The sequence below is a fragment of the Megascapheus bottae genome, chromosome 16 (genome assembly GCF_031878675.1).
Source record: "Megascapheus bottae isolate mThoBot1 chromosome 16, mThoBot2.hap1, whole genome shotgun sequence".
NCBI classification, from domain to species: Eukaryota; Metazoa; Chordata; class Mammalia; order Rodentia; family Geomyidae; genus Megascapheus; species Megascapheus bottae.
In genome coordinates this window covers 35027728-35047736 of record NC_143524.1, presented here as the reverse complement: position 1 = coordinate 35047736, position 20009 = coordinate 35027728, and the positions used below count along the sequence as shown (strand labels likewise).

The following is a 20009-nucleotide window of genomic DNA, read 5'->3' as shown; positions in this document are numbered from 1 at the left end:
ACGTGAACTTCTGAATAGTATTCACCTACAGGTCTCATGGTCATGGTCCACTCTCTTGTTAAAATGCTGGCTTCAACTTGATCTGAGAGCTTGGTGGTGTTCAGGTTCCTATCTTACGTGGAATCTGTTGGACTGAAGAGGGTAAGATGTTATCAGGAGAAAAATCTAGAGCAGCATTGAGGAGAGGAACCAAGATTAGACTTAGGAAATAAGCACTGAGTATTTGAGGAAAAATGAAGCTCTACATAAGATAGCTGAATAAACAAGTAAAGAGTAAAAGCAGGTCATGATGTAGATTTTTCAGTGGGTGTGACACGATTGAGGACTAAGATGTAATAAAAATTTTGAAAGCCGTGGAAGTCATACTAACAAGATAACCTTAGATTGACCCTAATAAAGGCCTTGTAAGTAGACAAAATCAATTGATTAAACTGTAGATTGTCAAATCAAAACTGTGTAAACCTTGGTAGATACTTGGGTCTGCTTTACCTAGTCTCTTTCACCTGTCTGTGTGGAGACTGGTCTCAGATTAGGATCTCTCACTCTCTTGCAAGAAGTCAAAGCTCAAGCCAAATGACTTTAAACTTAATATGAGATGATTTATTATATGTGTATATATATATACATGCATACTTGTATATAAAATATAAGACTTGGAATGTCATATTGATATCCTTTAATTTTTTTTAACCTCTCTAGTAAAGTATCATCATTTAAAAACGTAAAAAGTAGGGGCTGGGAGTTTGGCCTAGTGGTAGAGTACTTGCCTAGCATGGACAAAGACCGGGTTCGATTTCTCCATACCACATACATAGAAAAAGCTGGAAGTAGTGCTGTGGCTCAAGTGGCAGAGCACTAGTCTTGAGGAAAGCCCAAAGACAGTGCTCAGGCCCTGATGTCAAGCATCAGTACTGGCTATAGGTGTGTGTGTGTGTGTGTGTGTGTGTGTGTGTGTGTGTGTGTGTGTGTGTGAAGTCCATTGATATTGACGGTTAGAACTGAAAAAATACTAGATCCTGCTATTTTTTTCTATTAGAAACTAAAAATTCCCACCCTCATGCCATTACCAGATGCAACCACCCCCTAGTAATGGGTTTTACTTTTCTTACCTCAGTTTTTGAGAGAAGAAGCCCTAGATCAAATGAATTACTGTTACTTTCTTGGTCACTAATACTGAGAAAATCTATGGTACACTGGACTGTGAAAAGTGTGGAGAAGTTTAGAGCTGGGAAAAAGTACAAGAGCAGGCTCTTAAAACCAAAAGCTTTAGAAGCTGGTATTTTCTGAGAAGAAAGAAGTGTTGAGAGTATTCTCTGAATCTGAGGAAACAACCCCTTCTGTTCAATGCCTTAATTACCATCTGGCCACTGAGATTGTGGATAAACAGCCACATTTGCTTCAGGTTGCTTCCATTGCTTGGAAAACACTCATTCTTGCTTGAGTTCTGGGTCAAGAGTCTTAATCTTTTCCCCCACCAAGATATCTGCCAGAGTTAGACTGAGAATCCCTCTCTCCCTACAATTTTTGTTTGCCAGTCCTGGGGCTTTGAACTCAGGGCCTGTGCACTGTTCTTGGTTTTTCTTGAGGCTAGAACTCTACCCTTTGAGCCACAGCATCACTTCTGGCTTTTTAATGTGTGTGGTACCAAGGAATTGAACCTGGATCTTTGTGCATGCTAGGCAAGCACTCTACCACTAGGCCAAGCTCCTGGCCTGCCCCTACAAAATTAATTTTTTTTTTTTACCAGTCCTAGGTCTTGAACTTAGGGCCTGAGTACTGTCCTCGGGCTTTCTCGAGGCTAGAGCTCTACCACTTGAGCCACAACACCATTTCGGGCTTTTTTCTATGTATGTGGTACCGAGGTCTTCATGTGTGCTAGGCAAGCACTCTATCACTAGGCCAAACTCCCAGCCCCCACCCATACAAAATTTTTAAAATGAGGAATACAAACACTTGCAAAACAGATCTATGACTCTATCAGAGATCTTCAATTGAGGCCAACTGTGTAAGTCTAAGAATGTTTTTATTTTAAAAGCCACCTTCACACAGATAGAATTGAACAATGGAGTCTACTCTGTGAGAAAAAGGAATCAAAAGCACTATTCATATAAGGCAAGTAGATTGTGTACAGCCATTCCTGTGTGTGCATGTGTTCACATGTACACATGTTTTTGTGTGTATATATTTGATGTAATGTGGTCTTTATTGTGGGCTAATCTGTCTGTATTTTCATAGGACTAAAACATGTATAGACAGAAACTTCTTATTTAATACAGGAAAGATACTGGTATAGAAAGGACCACAGTAAAGAGGAAGGAGTCTGGACATTCAAATTACAGAGGTCTGAGCTCAACACTGGTTTTAATCACTGTAGGTCTTGGACAGGTTATTTAGCCATGTGTATTACAATAGGTTCCTTCAAGGTTAGCTTTTATAATGATTAGTTTTCAGTGTTTCAGGGGAATGGAAATAATATGAAGTCCTTCCCATATAGGAAATGCTTAAAGTGCCAGGTATTATTTTCAAGGCCATTAATAACCATCTGGGAAAATAAAGTCCCACGTCAAAAGTCTAAGGAGTTGTAATTAAAGGAGGGAAGGCAGAGATTGTAGCTAAAAAAAATAGAGCAAAGAAGCTCATAGTCAAGAGAGATGTACGTATAGTTGGCCCTCTGCATCTTAAATTCCGCATTCAATCAGGATTAAAAATACTCCAAAAATAATTGTATCATAACTGAACACGTGTGGATGCTTTCCTTGTCATTAGTTTCTAAGCAATACAGCATTAACAACAATTTCCACAGCATTTGTGTTGTGTTTTGTATTATAATTAGTGGAGATGACTTAAAGTATAATGAAGGATATGTGAGGATTCTGTGCAAATACTGTTTCATTTTACATATTCCTAGAACAAATACTGAGAGATAGCTGCACACTCAGTACTTTAGTACTTATCTTTTATGTACCAGGCACTATGCTAAGTGCTGAGGGAACAGCAAATGTTTTTATAAAGCGTAGGTGTTAGGAAACAGTCTGACCAGGCTTTGGCAAGAGAAAGCACATAACCAGTGGAGCCAGATATGGAAAGCAAGGAGAGACATGGCACAGTCTGAGGTTAGAGGGACAGCCCTCTCTTAAGGACTTCTTGATTCCAAAAAGCTGTTCATTGTAATCTTAAATGATTACTCTTGCTTTGTGGGGATAAATTGGAGAAAGTAACAAAAACTAGTTCAGTCCTGCGCTGGTGGCTCGAGCCTGTAATTCTAGCTACTCAGAAGGCTAAGATCGGAGGATCACAGTTCAGTGCTGTCTGGAGTCTGTGAGAGTCTTATCTCCAATTAACCACCAGAAAACTGGAAGTGATGCTGTGGCTCAAGTAGTAGAGCACTAGTCTTGAGCTGAAGAGCTCAGGAACAACACCTGAGCCAAGAGTTCAAGCCCATAACTGACAAAAAAAAAAAAACTAGTTCAAATCAATGTTAATAAATTCAAGGTAAAACAACATAATTTAGTCTGAGTAACAATAGGAATGAGTGTAGAAATTCAAGAACTGGAAGATGAAATAGTTGACATTTGGATGTTGAGCATGAAAGTAAAGGGCAGAACCTAGGGTTGAACCCAGTGGAATAGGACCAGGTTAGAGTGATAGTGGTTTGGTTAGCTGTAAGCAGGGTGGATTTGAGGTATTTTTGCATGACCCAGAAGGAAATGTAGCTGAAAGATAGAAGGTTGGTACCACATGTTTGGAACTGAGAGAAACATCCAAGATTGGAAATACCAACTTATGAATAGTTTACACTGAGTAGAAAATAAAGCTAGGAGTTGAATAGGATCATCTAAACGGAGAGAATCAAGTCCGAGCAGGAAAGGACTTAGGAATGAGCTTTCAGCGATTTCAAATTTAAAGGCCAGTAGAAGAAGATGAGCAGCCAAAGAAAGTACAAAAAGAGTAGGTAGGCAAAGTCAAGCTGGAGAAGATGAGAGAGACCATGAAGGAGCTGTGACTCAGCCAGAAAGGAGGTAATGTTAAGAAAGACTTTACTGTAAGTGTTGAACATTGCAGGAGGTTTAGCTAGAGGTTATTTGATAGTGTGATATGAACATAAAACACATAGGACTGAGTTGAAGAGTAAGTGGGAGGTGAAGAGAGTAACTTCAGCCAGTTGGTTCAGGTAATTCGATTATGATGGAGAAAAGAGAAAAGAATAACTAGAGAGAGATGAAGAGCTAAGTGTGAGTCTCACTACTAAGTGTGAGAAACTCAAATGTTCTTAAGAGGTTAATTAGAATAAATTATTTGGAGTAAAAGTTGAATGTGGAGGAGAGGTAAGTGAAAGAATTAGGAGGAAAGATGGGATCAAAGCAGAAGTGGGAGAGACTGAAGACTTTTCTATCATCCCAGAAATGACGGAAGGAAAAGGAGGGGCTTCCCAATTGATAGTTTGTTTTTTTTGTAAAACAAAAGTCATAGTAAAATGCAAGAAGGTTGGGCACTTGTGGTGCATGCCTGTAATCTTAGCTACTCTTAGCTGAGATCTGAGGGTCGGGGTTCAAAGCCAGCCAAGGGCAGGAAAGTCCATGAGACTCTTATCTCCAGTAAATGACTCAGAAAAAGCCAGAATTGGTGCTATGGTTCAAGTGACAGAGCACTAGCCTTGAGCACAGAGGCTCGGGGACAGTGCGTAGGCCCTGTGTTTAAACCCCATGATTGGGTGTGTGTTGTGGGGAGGGAGAAGCAGCAGGAAGAGATGAAGGCTTCATGTTTGAGGAATTGGGAGACATCATTGTTACAGAAATACTTACAGGGCAAACTGGAGGCTGTGAGTTACCGAGGCTTTGTGCAGCTGCATGGAGTTGTACATGTGTGAGGGTGCATCTAAAACTGGGATTTTTATCATACCAAGAAGGCAAAATCATTCCATATCAAGAAATTAATCGTAATACTAATATCCCTTCATGAAAAAATGCACAAATGGATAGTGCTGTTGATAAAGAAGACCAAGAAAGGATGCCTTGCCTTTACCCAGAAGGATATAAAGGGCAATGTTGCACTGATGGGGAGAATGGACTAGAAGGCCCAAAATCTACATGAGCCTTGGGAAAGTCTGTGTATGATTAGATCATCTCAGTTACTTGACACTGTCTCAGTTTGGTCAATTGTCCCAGAATAGTTATTAATAGTAGCCTGTTGGAGAGAAGGACATAACTTTTTGCACTTATCTGCTTAGCATGTGCAAAGCCTGGAGTTTCATTCTCAGCAATGAAGAAAAAAAATAACCTCTTTCATTCTTTTTGAGAAATTACATAGTCAATAAGAGAGGTGACATCACAAAAATATATGAGGAGAAGGGTTTTGTAGTGTGGACTTGTATTTTCTGTATGACATGTAAACTGCTGAAAAGCACTATTCCATTTAATAAGTGAAAACCTAACAAATAGGAGAATCAAGAACTCTTCAGATCCTTCAGATTGAAGAGGCCATACAGTACTATGATTTGAGGGTTTGTATCTCCTGAAAAATGTGTATATGTTAAGATACTAATTACCAAAGAGATAGTATTAGGTGGATTTGGGGAGGTGATTAGATTATACGGGTGGGGATATCACGAATGGAATTAGATTACTTTAAAAAGAGGCCTGGTTGGTTACTAGTGGCTCACACCTATAATTCTAGCTACTCAGGAGGGTGAGATTTGAGGATCCTGATTCAAAGCCAGCCTGGGCAGGGAACTCCAAATAAAGTACTAAAAAGCTGGAAGTGGAACTGGGTCAAATGGTAAAGTACTTGCCTTAAGAAAACAAAACAAACAACAACAATAAAGAAAACAGATGGTTAAAGAGAGCACCCAGGCCCTGAGTTCAAGCTCTAGGACCAGAAAAAAAGTGCGTATGAGGAACAGCAGAATATCTAATTGAGGGACAAATAGAAAACAAAAGATATGCATAAAGGGTTGATACAAGAGGCAAAAGAACGGAAGCAACAATGATCAACAGACAAATATGTAGAACCACAGCTTAACCTGGGCTGGAACTTCAGCGGGACCAAGCCTGGGATAGGAAAACTTGTGCTGTAACTGATGAATTTTTGGAGACTCACTATAGATAGCCAACAGGTAAAAGCCCAGAAAGCTTAGCCATAGATAGGTCCTGACATTTTGTACTTTTTCCTCCATGAGCCCTATCAAGTTCTGACCATAACTTTTAGAAAAAAAATCCTCTCATGCTTCAAGAAGAGGAAGGAGAAAAGGAAGAATTTTGAAATAGCTAAACATTCTACTCTTACTAAGTCTACCCTCAGGAACTAAACCAACATGAGAAAAGGAAAATCCCCATATTCTAGATCCCTGGAGACCCTCTCCATCCGGTTACACCTAAAGTATGAAAACCCATGAAGGTTGTGGTCTGGGAGCGCAGACTCACCAAAAGATGTAAAACATCAGATCACTTTGTTTTTCATATACTTCTTCACCTCATGACCAAAGACCTTTTACAACAGCTCCTTTTGTTTGATCTGTCATGTCTGTCAAGCCTGCCTTCTACCACAAATGTACAAGATGTTAAAAGCTTAAAAGCACAGTTCGAAGACATAGAGCAAGTATTAGAATTGAATAAGATATGGCAAGAATGTTGGAATTAGAGGAGGAATTTTTAAACACTGTGATTTAAATGCTAAGAACACAACATGCAGGAACAGATGGATAATGTAAGCAGAGAGATGAAAATCAGTGGAAATTTGATCCAAGAGAGAATAAAAAGGATGAGTTAGCAATTAAAAACATTGTAACAGAAATGAAGAATAACTTCGATGCAGATACTGTTAGACCAGATACTGCTAAGGAAAGAATCTCTGAGTTTAAAGATATGTCATTAGGAATCTCCAAAACAAAAGTGGAGGGGATAGAGGAGAGAATAAGAGAAAAAGCATCAGAATATCTAAGAATTGTGGGACAAATACAAAATACATAAATATGGATAAAGGAATACCACAAGTGACAAAAGAACTGAGACAACAGTGATTTAGTTTCCCCAAATTGGATACCAAACATTAGAAATGGAAATTGCAGGTTATACCAAACAGAGTAAACTCGCTCCTCCAAAATATCCTCATATCTAGTTTGAATAATATATTTAAACTTCATCACAACAATAAAGAAGTTAGAGGAAAATAACATCTAACTTACAGAAAAGCAAATATAGGAAAAACGTGTCTTAGAAACAATGCAAGAAAGTGGAAAAGCTGGGTGTGGTGCTATACATCTGTAATTCCTTCTTCAGAATGTTGAGATAGAAGGATTGCAAGTTTGAGTCCAGCCTGAGCTACATAGTAAGACTTTGTCTCAAAACAAGAATACCACCTCCCAAAGAATAAAAATAACTTGAAATGTTGAGAGAACAAACAACAAAATTCCCCACCAACTTTAAATTTTATATTCTGCAAAATCCTTTAAAAAGGAGAAATAAAAAATCATGAGCATTTTACCAGTAGACATGCAATAGCATGCAAAAGAAAGAATATTATATCGGTCAGAAACTCAAATCTACATAAAAATGTGAAAAATGAATAAGAAATTAAAATACTTTTTCTTTTTTTATTGTAATTAGTAAAAGGGTTACATGATATTTGCCAGATAGAAGGTGCATTAATTCACATACATTGATACCCTTTCACATGTCTTGGTACCCGTTTCCCTCCCCCCCACACACCCCCCACCTGTCTTGGTTTTCCCCCCTTCCCTATCAAATTTCAAATATCCAAATACAAATAAATTCAATATATCAGATAACAAAGTGAGATACTATACCAATATGAGATAACCAAGGGACAGCAAAGGAGATGAGAGACAACATAGTACATTAAGGACAACAATCATTCATTATATGGCTTTTGTTTCAATATCCTGGAGGTCCTTTCAATTAGCTTCACATTATATGTCCTTATGTATCAAGATTTTGCTCTATTGCAAATCTCTGCTAGTAGAGCCCAAGGTTTCTACTGATTATGACGAATGAGGGAAACCATTGAGCCGAAGTTCCTTTGAGTCTGGCTTACTTCACTTAATATGATTTTTTCTAAGTCTAGATAAAATACTTTTTCTTGATCTAACAGGTTAAATCGTGCTCAAAATAGCAGTGATGTATTTTATTGTGTGTCTGTGTGGGAGTACACTTATGTAAGCTTATCTATAAGTGAATAAACAAAAGTGATTCCAGGAACACAAAGGAGGAATTAGGATCATTTATTGTTATAAGGTACTTGCCCTACCTGTGGTGCAAAAAATATAATTTGAAAGTGGACTTAGATTCATTATTAACGTATATCACAAACTTCATTATTAACGTATATCACAAACTTCAATGAACCTACTAGTTTTTAAAAAGAATTAAAACTGACTGGCTAAAAAAGAGAAAATGGGATTATGTAAAATGTTCAACATTAAAATGCTTAAAATCATAAAAAGAAAGTGGAAGCGAAAAACAAGAACAAAAAACTTACAAGGGCAACAAATACAAAATAGTAATCTAAAAGTCACTTTGAAAGTCAGTAGTCCAAAAAGAAATAAGAAATGACAATAAAGAAATGACAAGGATCCCACTGAAAGTTGTTTATAAGAAACCTACTTTAAATATAAAGACATAGACCCAGTGCCTGGGGCAAAACACAGCATGTTAATGCTTCAAAAGAAGGCAAGAAAAGCAAAGAGCTTATGCCCATAATTCCAGCTATTTGGAAAGCTAAGATCAGGATGTGATTAGAGGCCAGCTCAAGCATTATATACTCAGGAGCCTTTCTCCACCAATAGTTGGCCACAGCAGAATATGCTTGTCATTCTAGCTGTGAGAGGCTGCAAACAGGAATATTGAGGTTCTAGGCAGCCCTAGCAGAAAAGTTAAAAGATGTTTCACTTCCATGGAGAGAAGCTGGGTGTGGTGACATGTGCCTACCATCCCAGCAACAATAAGAAGCGAAAAATAGGTATATATCTTAGAAATAACCAGTCCAAAGGGGATGGAGGTATGGCTCAGCAATAGCATTCCTGTCTAGTAAGTGAGAAGGACTGAATTCAAATCCCAGTACCGTAAGAGGAGGAGGAAGAAGAGGAAAAGAAAGAAAGCAGGGAATATCAATATTAAGTTTAGAGATGACATTAGGGCATGGTAGTTGTTAAGGAAAAGGAGAATTATGTAAAAATAAGAGGATAATTATGTAAGAAGACGCGGTCTTTAGACTGTGTATATACTTGGCTCCAGAGTGTCAAAGCATGCAAGGCAAAAATTGGTTTGATTGCAAGAAGACAAATGACTGTATAGTTGGAAGACGAATGACTGTATAGTCGAAGACTGCAAACACTCTTCCCTTAAAAATTGACAAGGACAGCAGGCATAAAAATAGTAAGTACACAGTTGAACTCAACATGACCATCATCAATTTCTGATACAAGTGATATATATGGATTATTTCATCCACACTAGATTACACAGTCTACGTTGACATGGGATATTCATCAAGATAAGCCATAATCTGGGCCTTAAAACACACCTGTGCAAATTCAATGAAAACCATATAAACTTAGCTCACAACAGAATTAAACTGGAAACCAATAACAGATAGCTAAAAAATTCTCAAATATTTGGAGATTAAAGATAACATAATTAAATAAAATCCAGAGAAAATTTTAAGATATCTTAAACATTGAAACATGATTTATCAGAAGCTGGCGATTCAGCAAAAGTAGTGCTTGGATGAAACCTTATAGCATTGAATATGTAGTCTGTATTCAATATATAAGATCTAAAAATCAATCTGAGCTTGAATCTTAAACTAGAGAAATGAGAGCAAAAGAAATTCACAGTAACCAGGAAAAAAGGAAATAACTTGAAAATAGAGCAAGAAATTGATGATATTGAGCAACAAATCAGTAGAGAAAAAAAAAACCAAGAGGTAGTTCTTCAAAAAGGTCAATGAATTACCCTCTAGCCAGGCTTATTGAGAAAGAAAAGATACATTTTACTGACATAGAAATTTAAGAAGGACTATCTGGCAAATATCATGTAACCCTTTTATTAATTACAATAAAAAATATAAAAAAAGAAATTTAAGAAGGAACATTACTATAGGCCCCATGGGAATTAAAAAGATAAAGAAATAGTATGTCCAACTAGATGTTCACAAATTTGATAACTTAGACGAATGGACCAAGTCGTTAAAAGACATAATCTGTCATACTCAGGCAGGAAGAAATAGACAATCTGAATAACTATCAAAGAAATCAAATCAATAATTACCCTTTCCAAGCAGAAAACACCAAACCTGATGGATTCACTGGAGAATTCTATGAAATGTCCTTGGGAAGAGTTTTGCTAGTTCTTTACAAAGTTTTGTAAACGATAGATGCATAGGGAATACTTACTCATTCAATGAAGCCAGTAATACCTCCAATCCTAAGCCAAAGATATTGCAAGAAAACTATATAGACAAATAACTCTCATAAACATAGATAGCAAATTGAACTGAATAATGTATAAAAGAAATTATACACCATGGTAAAGTAGCTCTGTGCATGTATTTCTGTCCATGTCTGTGTTAGGGAGGCTCTCTTGGAATTAATGAGCCTTTATAGCAAGAATACAATATACAAACCAAAGATATGAGTTTCTTATATACCAACAATTATTCTTACATATCACATTACCGTTTACATTATTATTCCCTCCTCCCCCATGAAATTCTTTGCTAGAAATCTCACAAAATGTTACAAGGTTTTTATGAGAAAAAAGAGATCTTCAGTGTAATCAAAAGTAAATCAAATAAATGAGGAAGTATTCTGTGTTCATGGATAGAGAAGCTCAGAAACTGTCCATTTCCCTATCTTGATCCATAGCATTTAATGAAATCCCAATAAAATAAAATTGGAGCATGTTACTTTTCTGTCTTGTTCTAAAGTTTATATGGAGAGGGAAAAGTCTCAGAAGAGCCAAGTCAGCACTGAGGAAGTTGGATGAGGGACACTGACTTTAAGCAAAGCAGTGATAGTTAAACAGATCAATGGAGGAGAATAGAGATTCTATAAATGGTCTTGTATAGTCAGCAGATCTTTTGACAAAGGAACAGAAGCACTATAATGGAACAAAGATAGTATTTTTAATAAATGATGGTGGAACAAATGGACATCTACATGCAAAAAAAAAACCCTCTAGACATCCTTCACACACACGCACAGAAAAAGATCTCAAAAAGGATCACAAGCCTAAATGTAAAATGAAGAGCTACAACACCTAAAAAATTAGATAGCTGAAAACCTGTGTTTGGTTTGTTTGGCATGGCAGTGACACTTTCAGTACAACACCATCCAAGACATGGATCTGTGAAAGTTCATTGATGTTGGGTTGCATTCAGGTTTTAAAACTTCCCTCTGAAAGGCAGTTTCAAGAGAATGAGAATACAAGTCCAAAACTGTAAGAAAATATTTGCAAAAGACATACCTGACTTAGTTTTGTTTTTGTTTTTGTGGGTCATGGTGCTTGAACTCAGCCTGGGCGCTGTCCCTGAGCTCTTCAGCTCAAGGCTACCACCCTACTCTTGAGGCAAACCCCATTTCCTGTTTTCTAGAGAATAATTGGAAATAAGAGTCTCAGGTTCTTTTGTGCCCATGCTGGTTTTGAACCTTTACCCTCAGATCAAGCCTCCTGAGTAGCTAGGATTATAGGCGTGAGCCACCAGTGCCCTGGTTTGATTTAGAAAAGTATTATCCAAAAATATACAAAGAACTCTTAAGCTGAAAATGAAATACCCAGTTTAATAGCGGAAAGAGATTAAAAAAAACACCTCACCCAAGAAGATATGCAAAGTAATCATATGACAAGTAATCTCGTGAAAGGATGTTAACATTATATATCTTTAGGGAAATGCAAGTTATTTCAAATCTACTACATGCTTGTTAGAATGACCAAAACCTAAATTATGTGCATCAAATGCAGTCACTAGGAACGCTTATTCATTGCTGATAGGGATGCAGAATGGTCCAGGATAACAGTCTGGAAGTTCCTTAGCCTTTGATCTAGGAATAGGCTCCTTGGTATTTACCCAAGTGAATTAATAATTGTCTACAAAAGTTTGTACACTGATGTTTATAGCTGCTTTATTCATAACTGCCAAAATTTGGAAGCCACCAGGATATCCTATACTCCTTAAGGAGGTACACTATGGTATACACAAATCAGAGTATTATTCAACGCTAAAAATAAATGAACAATTAAACTGAAAAAATACATTGTAGAAACTTAAAGCATATTGCTAAGTAAAAGTTATGCCAATCTTTAATCCAAAACTACATATTGATTTTAAGCAGATGACATTGTGCAAAAGACAAAACTATGGAGATAGAATATTAATAGACCACAAGGGTTTTTAGGGCAATGAAGATATTCTGTGTGACACTACAGATGCAGATGGTTCATTCCTTTAAATCTAGCTACTGAGGAGGCTGAAATCTGAGGATCAAGATTTAAAGCCAGCCCAGGCAGGAAAATTTGAGATTCTTACATTCATTTAACCACCAAAAAGCTGAAAGTGGAGCCATGGCTCAAGTGGTAGAGCACTAATGTTGAGCAAGAAAGCTCAAGGACAGTGCCCAGGCCCTTTCTTCAAGTTCCAGGACAAGAACGAAACAAAAAGCAAAATTTAAAAACTAGTGGCTGACACTTGTAATCTTAGCTACTTAAGGAGGCTGAGACTTGAGGATATTAATTCAAAGTCATCTTAAGCAGAAAAATTCAAGGGACTTTTATTTCTAGTGAATCAGCAAAAGATCAGAAGTGGAGCTGTGCTTCAAGTGGAGCACTAGCCTTGAACAAGAAAAGCTAAGTAAGAACATGAGGACCTGAATGTTCAAGCCTCAGTATTGGGACAAAATAAAATAGAATGTGGGCATAATGCTCTCAAGAATGAACTTGAAAGTTTAATTAGTCACACAAAGCATTTAACTTAGAGCCTAGCACATGCGAGGTGTTATCTACTAATGGTATATGTGTTGTTCCCGACATGCAATTATTACGAGTCATTTGGAGTTGGTACTTAAAATGGATTGCATGTTGATGGCTTCCCCCAGAAAATCCTCCTAGGCTACAATTCTATTAGGGAGTTGGGCGAGTATCAGAGCTGACCCAGTGGCAAGCTGGTAAACTGGAATAACCCTGGAGAACAGAAAACTCCTCAGTTGTGGGTAGAGTCCTAAAAAACAGTGATTTGGAAAATACAGATGAATCCTCTCCATGCTCTCTTAAGGTACAGTAAGTAGGAACCACCCAAGTAAAACATGCCATGAAGCTGGGAGACATTTGACATTTTGCTCTGCTTCCCCTACAAGAGTGTTTTCTTTTCTGTTTTAACTTTTAAGTTATAATACTAGAATTGAATAAAATACAGAACCCAGTGTATTGCTTTGGTGTATCCCTCCGCCATCCTCTTCTTCCCAGAACACGAGTTCTGCTGTGAAATGAGCAAGATCGTCACCTAGTGGTTGGTTCCGGAAAATGCTGGCACAAGATCTGACCCAGATGTGCAGATCCTTGTCCTTAAGTCAATTCCACCAGCCGTGGCTAGAACTAGGGATATAGACCTGCTAATTCAAAAATGACAAGAGGCAAAATAGAACTAACAAAGTGTCAATTGGGGAGCTTGGGGCCCCCCCAAAGGAACATGACATTTTAATGTGTTTCTTTTTCTTCATCTTTCCCTAGATTATTGATGAAGAAGAAACCCAGTTTATGAGTAACTGCCCCGTGGCAGTCACTGAAAGCACGCCGCGGAGAAGGACACGAATCCAGGTGTTTTGGATAGCACCACCAGCCGGAACAGGCTGCGTGATTCTAAAGTAAGTAAACATGATGCTTCTTTCTTGGCTATAGCTTAACCACTCCAAGGTGGAGGTCAGAAAAAGACAGGGCTTTGTTGGGGCATCCAAGATATCACATCATCCCTCTGCCTTTGAATGCCTTCATCCTAAAATGGCACTGTGAGCCATCATTGCTGTGGTAGTACAGAAGGAATCATTTACCTTCATCTATTTTTGCCACACCGTGATTCTCCTGGCCACTTTGTATCCTACTGGAGATAATGATACCAGGGGTGGTTAGGAAAAAATTGCTATGCAAGTGAAAATAAGCTTTGATTTCTCAATCTGGAATTTAACACTTTTTGTCAGAATCGCCAACAACTGGAATAGTTGGGAGTATGCTTAAGCTTTTTCAAGCCTCAAATATAATCTCCATTAACTTCCAGCTCTGATTTAGGCCTCTATATTCTTTCTTGCCCAAGAAATCACCCCCCACACACATACACTTGACAATTCATAAGGTGGCCTTCTAATCCTTCCATCCTTGCATTAGTATAGGTTAACAAGTATTGGTCAGCTAAAATGATTTTCCTCTCAAAAGTAATATTGTCTTAAATCTATACCTCTAAATTGTAGGTTACAAAATTATGTTCTGGGAGATACAAACAGATGGGAAGGAAAACAGTTCTTCTGATCAAATAAGTGTCAAACGCTTATATATTGAATACCTATCTTGTAGGTTTATAATACATATTAGCATATTGAAGGTTTTTGTCAAATTGATGTTGGTTTTTTGTTTTAAATTTGTGTGTGTGTTCAGGTACCAGAGTTTGAACTCAGGGTCTGGGCACTGTCCGTTAGCTTTGACTGGCTCATACTGAAGATTTGGCAAAGTTCTACTAAAAAGAAATCTGGGTTCCAACAAGTTAGCTGGCTAAACTTGTCTGTAGAGCTACTGTTTTCATGGAAATGTGTGCTGAAATTATCCCAACCAACTTTGTTTAGGAAGCAAAAATCAAGACCCTAAACCTTTACGTTCTTATTTTTTCACGTAGTTGTACAAAAGAGCTACCATTTAACAAAGTAGTGTATGAATGCAGTGATCAGTATCCCCCTTTCATCATTCTCCCCATTCCTTCCCTTCATTTTCTTCATTTTGTAGAATATGCACTGTGGTTTATAACTGTACCAGCTTCCTGTCTGCTAAGTTATTGTTTCTAGATTTGGTTCATTTCCAAATGTGGGCATTTCAATAGACTTAGAGCTGTGGATAATGTAGCCCAAGCTCTGAGGAAATGCTGATAAGAAAACTTTCCACTTGATATTAACATTCCAGTCCCTGCATCTTCTGGACTTCATCTATGCCTGGCTTATGGGATAAAGCCCCACATAGGTCTCTGGAAGCATCTGCCTCTGGAATACATATAGCCTTATCTCTGGCCTCACAGCGCCGTGCTACTTTCTACATAGGCATTGTTTGTTAGCTCAATGCAAGCTGATTATCCTTTCCCAGGTTTCTTGAGAAATTTTGGTTCTAGGCATTGATCTACACTGGTGATTTTAAAAATGAACTTAGAGAAGTTTTTAAAACAAAGTATCTATATATGTGATATTGAGAATGTATCTCATACTGGTAGAAATGGCAGAGACAGCCTTGGGGAAATGAGTAAGACTATTAAGAATTGGCTATGTATTCAGAGCTTGCTGTATGTAGCAAGGATATCTGCTCCCATCCCTTGCATTTAGCAGACTTAAAGGCAGTTACTGGTGTAGGAAAGCCTTGGAGGAACAAAAAAGAATGGCTCCAGAGCTACTCTGTGGGTGTGTAGGCATAGACAAACTGAAGGCAAGGTAGGTACTATATGATTAGTGTGGAGGGAATATGTCTTTTATAGTCTGAGTTGTAAGTGAGGGAAGACCAGAGCAGTGGGGGAGTAAAGACATGACAGTAAACAATTTGAGTGTTCTGTACTGATTGATTCTAAGACTGGAGGTCTGAGTTGTCAGATGTGGTCTCTTAGCCCAGAAACTAGATTTCCAGCTTGGCTTTCTGCTACCAAAGTCCCTAACACATCATAGATGGACTACACTACAGAGCCTGGAGTCATAAGGAAGATAGTTTGAAAACCTCAGATCTTCAGAATGGGTGCTCTATGAGCCCTTACCCATCTGGCCCTCATCTTTGCTTTTCTTTCATTTATTAAGTTTTCACCAATGAGAAGTATTTGATCTTTCTAGGAGGACTCCAGAAAGGCATCTCTTGCTTACCCACTAACAGTCCACATATGTGGACATATGTGGATTCATTAACAGTTAACATATGTGGCTTGTTCATTCTCTCCTTCAGCAAATGTAACTCCTATTTGTTCAGACATCCAGGCAGCCAAGGTATGTTCTCAGCCTTGGAGTTTTCACAGGTCACATAGAAAAGAGAAAAAAAATGTATGAGCAATTTTTCTATATGCCAGGAGCTCAGCTGCATACCCAGCACTCTCTTGGGCTTTGGCTAATCTGATCTTCATGGCAACCTACTCCCAAGAAACCACATAAAGGACCCCCATGCCAGAGACAGCAACACTTGAAGTCATGTTCATTTAACTCCAAAGTCTTTGATCTTCTTTCATTTTCCACCTGAAGGAATTAAGCTAGAACTTTTAATTAAAGAAATAGTAATTTTATAAGATGCAAATGTGAGACATAAAATTTAGAACAATGCAAAAAGGAATGAAATACAGAAAAATAGAGATTATAGGAAAAGGGAGAAATCTCTGGCATCTCCAAGTCCTAGCTTCCTGTACAAAGGCAGCAGTAGATACCGATTTGGTGTGCATGCTTTAAACTTTTTTTTCATATATTTTTATTGTAATTAATAGAAGGGTTACATTACATTTGCCAGATGGAAGGTGCATTACTTCACATACATTGATTCCCTTTCTCATGTCTTGGTCCCCATTTCCCTCCCACCCACCCCCACCCTCATCTTGTTTTCCCCCCTTTCCTATCCAATTTCAAATAACCAAATACGCATATATCCAATATATCAGATAACAGAGTGAAATACTGAAACAATATGAGATAACCAAGGGACAGCAAAGGAGATGAGAGATAACATAGTACATTAAGGACAACAATCACTCATTATATGGCTTTTGTTTCTATATCCTAGAGGTCCTTTCATTTAGCATCATACTGTATGGCCTTATGTATCTATGTTTTGCTCTATTGCGAATCTCTGCTAGAAGAGACCAAGATTTCTACTGATTATGGCAAATGAGGGAAACCATTGAGCCTATGTTCCTTTGAGTCTGGCTTACTTCACTTAATATGATGTTTTCTAAGTCTTTCCATTTCCTTACAAATGGGGAGATGTCGAGATGTCGTTCTTTCTGACAGCAGCATAGAATTTCATTGTGTATAAATACATCTTGTTGATCCACTCATCAACTGAGGGACATCTGGGTTGGTTTTATATCTTTGCTATGGTAAATAGTGCTGCAATGAACATCGTTGTGCTAGTGAATTTAGTATGCCCTTGTTTTCCAAAATAGACCACATTTTAGGGCATAAAACAAACCTGGGCAGATTCAGAAACATTGAAATCATTCCCTGCACTCTCTCAGACCACAAGGGCATTAAATTGGAAATGAACACCAGTCTCCACCAACGAAAACTCATGGAGATTGAACAACACACTGTTGAATCAACAATGGTTCATCGAAGAGTCAGAACAGAAATCCAACAACAAAAAGGAGCACACAAAATACCAGCTCCTTTGGGACACAGCAAAGGCAGTATTCAGAGGAAAATTTATAGCTCTGAGTGCCTACAATAGCAAATTGGAAAAATTGCAAACCAACAATTTAGCGTGTCACCTTAAGCGCCTGGAAGGAGAGCAACAAACCAACCCTGATCCCAGTAGAAGGAAGCAAATTATTAAAATCAAAGCAGAATAAATGAATTGGAGTCCAAAAAAACTATAGAAAGAATCAACAAAATAAGGAGTTGGTTCTTTGAAAAAATTAACAAAATTGACAGACCCTTAGCAAATCTTACCAAAAAAAGAAGGGAACATACTGAAATAAACAAAATAACAGATGAGAATGGTAATATCATGAAAGAAATTACCAAAATCTAGAGCATCATGAGGGAATACTTTTCAAACCTTTATGCCAACAAATTTGAGAATCTAGAAGAAATGGATGAATTTCTAGCCAATATTAACATACCCACACTGAACCAAGAAGACCTAAACCAACTAAACAAGCCTATTTCAAGCACTGAAATAGAAATGGCAATAAGAGAACTTCCACCTAAGAAAAGCCCAGGGCCAGATGGATTCACGGCTGAATTCTATAAAGTCTTCAAAGCAGAGCTCACCCCAATACTCCTCAAGTTCTTTAACGAAATTGAAAACGAAGGCTCTTTGCCAAACTCATTCTGCTTTAAACTTTTATCGATACATTTATACTCATGAAGGTAGACTTGAAAGTATTGTTTGATTTCTGTGTGGTTTTAAGTTTTCACACTGAGGTGTACATATTGTCCAGAACTTGAATAATTAATAACAAAAACAATCTCATATTGTTACAATATCTGACTTTGTTACCTGGCATATTGTATATACGTTTATTTGCTTATTTGAAATAGGAAAGGGAAGGGGAGAAACAAGACGATTGGGAAAGGGTAGGGGAGGGAAATGGAGACAAAAAACATGAGAAGAGATATCAGTGTCTGAGAAGTAATGCACCTGCTATCTGGCGAATATAACTGTAACCCTCTATTCATTACAATAAAAAAATGAAAAAATAAAACATCCTCTGCAACAACAAAAACCCATACTAGAGATACGTACCAATCAACCAATCAGTATCGAGATATTCTGGGATTTGTTGTTGTTAAAGCTACTACATATAATTCATATAATTCATATAATCTATAATATGAATATGTTAATTCTTCAATAGTTAGTGATCATTTAGATCCCCTCCCCCAGTTGTTGGTGGTATTGTGGTTGTTTCTCTGTGTGTTTGTTGGGGTGGGAGGTGTATTGAGGGGTTGTGGGTGTGGTACTAGATGGTTTTGAACTCAGTGCCTAATGCTTAAAAGGGTGGATTCTACCATGGATCCATAGCACCAACACACATCTGATCCATAGTCTGCTAACTTTACGTTTCCCATTATTGCTGGGCTCACAGATTCATGCTATCAAGCTTGGCTTTCCTAGCCTAAGCCTTTCTAGGCCTGGGCTGACGTAGAACCACACTCTTTTTTCTTAGCCTCCCAAGTCACTTAGAATAACAGGCACATATTACTGTACTCCACTATGAGTTGAAAAGGCATCTCACGTTTTCTGCCCAGGCTGTGCAAAAATTGCCATCTTCTTGATCTCAGCCTCCAAAGTAGCTAGGATTACAGATATGAACCACTGGCACCTGGCTTGTTTCTAGTGTTTGTTTGCTTTTTGCTTTTAAAATAATGCTATGAGTAACATAATAGAACAGGCAAGATCTCATTGATGGTAAGTGCCAAAAATGGAACTATACATTTATAATTTCTATGGATACCACCAAATTTCTTGTCCAAACTTTTCCAATTTAAACATTCTTCATAACTGAACAAGAGAACCTAAGTCTTGTTCATGGGCCTTTGATATTATCAGTCTTCAAAATCCTTTTATCAAATAGTATCTTAAATACATATGTAGTAATGTAAGTAGTATATTATAGTTTTGTAATTACTAGTATATTAATCTTTCCATATATTAGTCTATTTGTATTATTCCTTCTGTTAAAATGCATTTATATTTTTCCATAGTTCTAACTTGTCCTTTTAAACTGATTGCATGATTTTATATTCAAAGTATGTAGTGTAACTATACTTTAAATATTTTTTTAAAAAATTTTGTTGGTCATTTTGCTTGAACTCATAACCTGGGTGCTGTCCCTGAGCATTTTGCTCAAGGATAGTGCTCTACCATATTCAGTAACAATACCACTTCTGATTTTCTGGTGGTTAACTGAAGATAGAGTTACAGCGACTTTCCTGAGTTTTCTTTCTACCTCCAGCCTCATATCTCAGCCTCCTGAGTAGCTGGGATCACAGGCATGAGTCATCAGTGCCTGGCTATTAGTGTGTTTATATAAATATAAAATTTATTTAAAACATTTTATTAATATTT

General features: G+C 37.5%; 1 protein-coding gene across 1 annotated transcript in view; it reads left to right on the top strand.

The window, feature by feature from the left end:
• The window catches only part of Spon1 (spondin 1), a 259657-nt gene that overhangs the window by 52032 nt on the left and 187616 nt on the right, over window positions 1–20009 (top strand). Inside the window, exon 3 of the mRNA XM_090348107.1 lies at window positions 13737–13870. Coding sequence (XP_090204233.1) covers window positions 13737–13870 — 134 coding nt within the window. The remainder of the gene's footprint in view (window positions 1–13736; window positions 13871–20009) is intronic.